General features: G+C 45.4%; 1 protein-coding gene across 1 annotated transcript in view; it reads left to right on the top strand.

The window, feature by feature from the left end:
* Positions 1-6,164, top strand: part of LOC149271441 (stabilin-1-like) — a 45,219-nt gene that overhangs the window by 20,139 nt on the left and 18,916 nt on the right. The window contains exons 28-34 of the mRNA XM_089507418.1: positions 49-177; positions 513-583; positions 1,996-2,069; positions 4,055-4,218; positions 4,338-4,568; positions 5,674-5,757; positions 5,981-6,127. Coding sequence (XP_089363544.1) covers positions 49-177; positions 513-583; positions 1,996-2,069; positions 4,055-4,218; positions 4,338-4,568; positions 5,674-5,757; positions 5,981-6,127 — 900 coding nt within the window. The remainder of the gene's footprint in view (positions 1-48; positions 178-512; positions 584-1,995; positions 2,070-4,054; positions 4,219-4,337; positions 4,569-5,673; positions 5,758-5,980; positions 6,128-6,164) is intronic.

The following is a 6,164-nucleotide window of genomic DNA, read 5'->3' as shown; positions in this document are numbered from 1 at the left end:
AGAAATGGCACTGATTCCGATTCTCATCAGACTTTTTCTTCTTCCCAGACTTTTGTTCACGATGTCCCTCTGGTTGGAAGCTTTTTTGAAACAAAGAACGGAATCGTCATGGGCATTTCCAAGGTGCTTTCTATCCTGAGAAACCGCTGTGATGTGAAGAACACTGTGATAAAAAAGGTATAGTTTCTATGACTGTTCTTTTCTTCCTAAAATGAGTTGAGTAGATTTGAACATCCATGATCCTGGCTGTCTGTAAGAGAATTTACTGAGCATTACAATTTACCAGCGCAGAGAAATAACATATCGCACCCGCTGGAGAACATTCACAATGTTTTGGGGCATTTGCTATTTGCCCCTCCGAGGGTGAGTCTGCCCCCTGCTGCTTAGGTTCTGAAGTGCGGCGCATTAAAGTCATTGAAAGTGCCAGACAAAGCTGAGGAAAGTGCCCCCGGGGGTTGTTTCTTGGTTATTATGTTCCCAGATGGTATCAGGAAATTGTTTTTTTGTTGCAGACAAAGTGCATGAATTGCGACAAACAAATGCAGTGTCCGGACGGCATGGCCCTTCAGGTGAGATTTGTCTGGTGAGGGGGGCCGCACCGAGTGCCCCCCGTTATAAGGTCGCAGTAGTGACACGCAGTCCGCAGGTGCCCAGGACGTGCTATACTGCGCAGGCTCCCTGTATCCTATCGTTTGGGGTTCCCGAAGATCCCCGTGGGGTTATCAAGTGTTTCTCCTTAATACAGGAAGCTCCGGAAAATGGACGTGAAAAGTGTACGTTTAAAAAGAGAAATAAACACCTACGGGGCTGCAGATTCCAGTGCATCAGCGAGACCGTTGTAAGTTATTGCATTCTATCTCGAAGCCTGTGGCACTTTGTCATAAAGAAGAGCCTGTTGTGCTTCCCAAGAGCGCGGTGATAGATTTAGTAGAGCAGCCCCCAGCCTTTTCCCTGCGTAGATTTTGATGCCCTCTTTCAGGGGTAAAACACTCGAATTCAGTTATGGCGAGCGCCACGCGCAGATGGAATATATCTGATATATCTAACCTCGAAGTGATCGCTGCGATATTATCAATATTTCCATGAGACTGTTGCTGTTAACTTTTCGTTCTTAGGCCCCTGAATGCTGTTCAGGATATTTTGGACATCAATGTCTTATGTGTCCCGGGGGGGCGAATAATTCTTGTTCAAATAACGGTGACTGTCAGGACGGCGTCACTGGAAACGGGGAATGTATTTGTAAAGAAGGTTTCCACGGGACGGCATGCGAGTCGTGCGAACCGGGGCGATATGGGAAAGACTGTAAATCAGGTGACTGGGATTTAATATTCTGCATGTACAGCCGCGAATCAGCCGTTTCCAGTTGCCAAATGTTTTTATTCTGAATTTGGTGTGTCTTATTGTTTTGGTGCTCTGCGAAGAAGGCTACTACTAGCCCACCAGGGTAGCTCAATGCCTAATTCTGGGGGCTTTCAACAAGAAATGAACGGTGTCTTCGTAACTCGGGTCCTTGGGATGCTAGGATGACACGGGGAACAACATGGGCTGGTGGTAGAAAGCTCTTCTCTGCCATGGATTGGCAAGCTGTTGGCACTTTCTAGCGGCCGGCACCGTTTGACTTGCTGTCAGACTGGCTGCAGAACTGCATCAGTGTTTGGAATAACCCCACTCGCCCCACGGGGGGTCAGATAATTGGGGTGACCCATGAGTAGGGATGTGAGATGCCGCCCAGGCGTTATCTTTTCCACCACGAGCCAGTGATTGATTATTGGTGGATGGTTATGGATTTACTGATTAATGCCCCTTAGTACCATTTGAGCCCCCATTGACCGCTCATCCTGTCCCCCAAACTTTGCTTATTATATGGAAATGGCCTGAGCCTTGTTTTTTTTTTGCACCTTATGAAATAGCATTTTCAGTAAATTTGGGTCTTGAAGGCAAAACATTCTTTTATTTCTAATGTCGTTTTCCAGATTGCGATTGTGTTCACGGCAGGTGTGATGATGGACTAACCGGGGATGGAACGTGTCGCTGCGACAAAGGCTGGAGCGGCTACAGCTGTGAGACCGGTATGTGCCCCAACAGAGCCCAGAGAGCCACGTGGCAATGAGTGGAAAAGGAGGGGGGCAAAAAGAGGGGTAAGTAGGGTCAGCGGAGCAGAGCAAGGGCAGAATGGGGGAGTGGGGATGTATTAGGGATGGGAAGGGGAACATTTAGAGAGGATACACATTAGGGAGAAGATGGAAAAAGGCTCTACAGAAAGGGCTGCAGGATCAAACTTCCCTGCGGTGCGTTTGATTATTTTGTAATCCATGTCCTGACGCATTTCAATCATTTTCCTAGATGTAGAAAATGATTTATGCAACGGCACCTGCAGTGTGAATGCAAAGTAAGTGGTTTGAAAAAATGGTTTATTTCACGTAGCTCTACAGATATTATTATTTTATTTATTTATTAGTGTGTCTTATTCCAGTAAAAAGCCAATTAACAGACCAGAACATTTGTGTAGAAGAATCCCCACGATGGTTAGAGATTCACGGGCATCGGGCAGTGAAACGAATCAATAGGCTGGAATATATGAATGATTTTGTCTTTTTAGCTGTATAGCCGGAGCTGGTAATTCTTCTGCATCGTGTTCCTGTATTGCTGGCTTCGCTGGAAACGGGACCCACTGCGCTGGTATGAAGAATAATAATAATGAATAATAATTAATAATAATGAATAATAATAACAAATAATAATGAATAATAACGAATAATAATAACGAATAATAATGTGCATTTAGCGAGAATGGGGTATTTGCAAACGCCTCCCTGTGTAGGTAGAGAGGGATAAATGTGTCTGAAGCCTGTTGGTTCTCCCACTTTACGGACTTTCCTTTGTAGGATTATTATATTTGTCGGATATTCCCGCTCTTTATAATGTAGAAGTCAAGCCGTTAGACATCTGGATGACGAAGCAGCCAATACCAAGACTATAGCTCTGTCAAAAAGACTTAAAAGTTCAAGAATCACATGAGAGGGAATTACTAAAAGTGCTAAGAAGACAAATCAACGTTATTGGGAATAAACCCCGACTGCCCGATGCCAGCCAGAGTGGCTCCCCTATTTCCGAGGCTTTTCTTTGTGGTTAATTACATATATTGTATACATATGTAATGGATACATATATTATATCCGTATGTAATAATGCTCATTTAGGAGTGAAATTAACAAAAATCATTTTGACATGAATTTCATATCCTTTCATTTGGCATTTAGATTTTTAGAGATTTGTTTAAAATACACAGAAAGTTAAAGGAAGCGGGTGCTTTGTTTTGCAGAGTTGGATGCTTGCTCTGTTAATAATGGAGGGTGCTCGGAGTTTGCCAATTGTACCGGTCTCCTAGCCGGTGAGACCAGCTGCACCTGTGCGGAGGGTTATACCGGCGATGGCGTCGTCTGCCTTGGTGAGTACAAAGTTTACATGCGGTAAGACGCTTAGAACAATATGCAGGTATTTTAGAGCCTTCAAGCTGCCCCAGGAGCTGAGAGATATCCCAGTTGTCTTGAGACATCCCAGTTGTCTTGAGACATCCCAGTTGTCTTGAGACTTCCCAGTTGTCTTGTGACATCCCAGTTGTCTTGAGACATCCCAGTTGTCTTGAGACTTCCCAGTTGTCTTGTGACATCCCAGTTGTCTTGAGACATCCCAGTTGTCTTGAGACTTCCCAGTTGTCTTGTGACATCCCAGTTGTCTTGAGACATCCCAGTTGTCTTGAGACTTCCCAGTTGTCTTGAGACTTCCCAGTTGTCTTGAGACATCCCAGTTGTCTTGAGACTTCCCAGTTGTCTTGTGACATCCCAGTTGTCTTGTGACATCAGTCCCATTGCTCTGTCAGACTTCAAAAAAGAAAATCATAAATAACTTAAACGTGTTGTTTTCCTACAGAAATTGATGGATGTCTGGAACATAATGGGGGCTGCCATTTGAAAGCAGAATGTATTAAAACAGGACCCAATAAAGTAAGACCCTCACCCCAGCTCAGCTTCTGCCCTCCTGCCCCCACCCCCAGCTCAGCTTCTGCCCCCACCCCCAGCTCAGCTTCTGCCTTCCTGCCCCGACTACCCGCTCTATCCACAGACCTGTCGGCTGTCTTTGCAGGTTGCCTGTAACTGTTTGCCTCGGCACGTTGGAGACGGAGTCAACAATTGTGAGCTTTTGGACTTGTGCCTCGAGGTACAGTTAACCCCTCCATTGATTTCTAAGTCTGGTTGACTTTGCTGACGTTTTCCGTGCTTTTATTTTTATCGTATTTTCACAAATAAAATTTTCTCCTCTTTTTTTTTTTTTTGTAGAACAATGGCGGCTGCAGCCCTTTTGCTCTGTGTTCCACTACGTTGTCCGGAGAACGGTTGTGTAAATGTAAAAGAGGCTTTACTGGTGACGGCTTCACCTGCGCTGGAAAAGTACAGGAGGTTAAAATTTCCTATTTTAACTGCTTCTTACACGATCACTCCGTCCATGTGTATAAACGTGAGCAGAACACCTCCCAGGCACGCTACACATACGGCCCGGGGGCCAAACCAGTAGCCACAGCGCAAAGCAATGAATGACGGAATAATATGTATGTTACTCGTTTCTCGTACTGGGGGAGAATTACTTGGAGAGATCTGTTTGGTAAATCCCTAAAAGGCAACTTGTGGAACACTTTTGGGGGTTTATACAATTATTTGGGCTTATATTAGTGGCAAGCTGGTTTAGAGGGGTATAATGGCAACCATTCACGGCATAAACTGCAGGCACAGGAACAGCCCCAGGTATTTAGCCGCAGGGACAGCCCGAGCCCTGTACTGTGCTTCTTCCGAATGGCGATTATTCGGGTGCTGCTCTCGGCTCAGGAAATCTTCTGCCCATTTTGCTGCAAATAAATGGGGCTTTTAATCGGTGCTACGTTTGCGTGCCGTCTACCCGAACTTTTCCGCTGCTGCGTGATTAATCCGGTCACTGGATCCACGTAGTTTTCTTGACGGTTCCCCGTAAAATGGCTGTAAGCGACGGCATTTAGATCTCCGTATGCATTCATGGGAATGAATGACCGAGTGCGTTTCGCATTCAGGCTGAATGATTGGTATAAGAGCGTTTCTGTCACTCCGAGAGCCTTGCTTCAGATTCCGTTAATTCCACGTCCATGCTTCCCGCAGAAAGCGGAGGGTGATCGCCATTCAGCATTCTTCCACAATTATATATATATATATATATATATATATATATATATATATAAATGATATCTTGCCTCACCGATTTGGGTGGGTTTAACGTCTTACCTCGCGTGCGATGAGAAGCGACGGCTCCGCACCCCTCGGCTCGTTTTACTGGAGGTTCCAAGTCACTGCCGTGTTCGTGGGAATAACGGAAAGATGTGTTTCCTTCTCAAACAGAACGTGATGTTTTAACCCTTTACGACCACGTCGAAGTTCATGTCTGTATTCCCCTCCTCTGTCACGTTTTCTTTTTTCTTGCATATCGCATTGATGACAATGATGAAAATGTTTATTTCCTAGGTACTGCGATATAACCCTGAAGCTGCTCCGTTCTACGACAGTTTACAGGTGATTATAGCCCCCTCTGTACGTTTAACGTTCGCTTCTAGGCTGCGCTCAGTACTGATAGCCGCGTTTTATGTTGCTCCAGGACCAGCGTATTAACGATCTGACCGGATTGGGACCTTTCACGGTGTTTGTTCCGCAGAAAGAGTCCGTTGTGAACAGCAGCGCGGTACGTGGCCCTCTCTCATCACACCTTTCTGTATCGTAGCTACTAATGATTTACACTTAATTGGGACCCTCAGCCCGGCCTATACTTATATATACATACGCACAGTTATCTATACACAGGAGGAATAATGTGAGCATTATGTAAAAGGTGAACTGGAAGGTATGCTCTGCACTGTACTATAATAGTGTTATTTGTGCAATACGAAAGTCACTGTCATTATCAGTTCAAGGAGTGGAAATCCAAAGACCTGCTCAAAGATTTACTCCGCTATCACATGGTGGGATGCGGGAAGCTGCTGCTTGGGGACCTGGAGGACCTGACGTCTTTGACTTCACTATCGGGAGAAAGAGTGAGGGTTTCCACCAAGCAGGTAACAGGAAAGCAGCTGAAGCTTCACTTCGACCAAC

The sequence above is a fragment of the Sceloporus occidentalis genome, unplaced genomic scaffold (genome assembly GCF_023333645.1).
Source record: "Sceloporus occidentalis isolate IW3139 unplaced genomic scaffold, rSceOcc1.0.p SCAF_514, whole genome shotgun sequence".
Classification (NCBI taxonomy): Eukaryota; Metazoa; Chordata; class Lepidosauria; order Squamata; family Phrynosomatidae; genus Sceloporus; species Sceloporus occidentalis.
The sequence above is the reverse complement of the archived record's forward strand: the minus strand, read 5'-3'. Positions and strand labels throughout refer to the sequence as shown.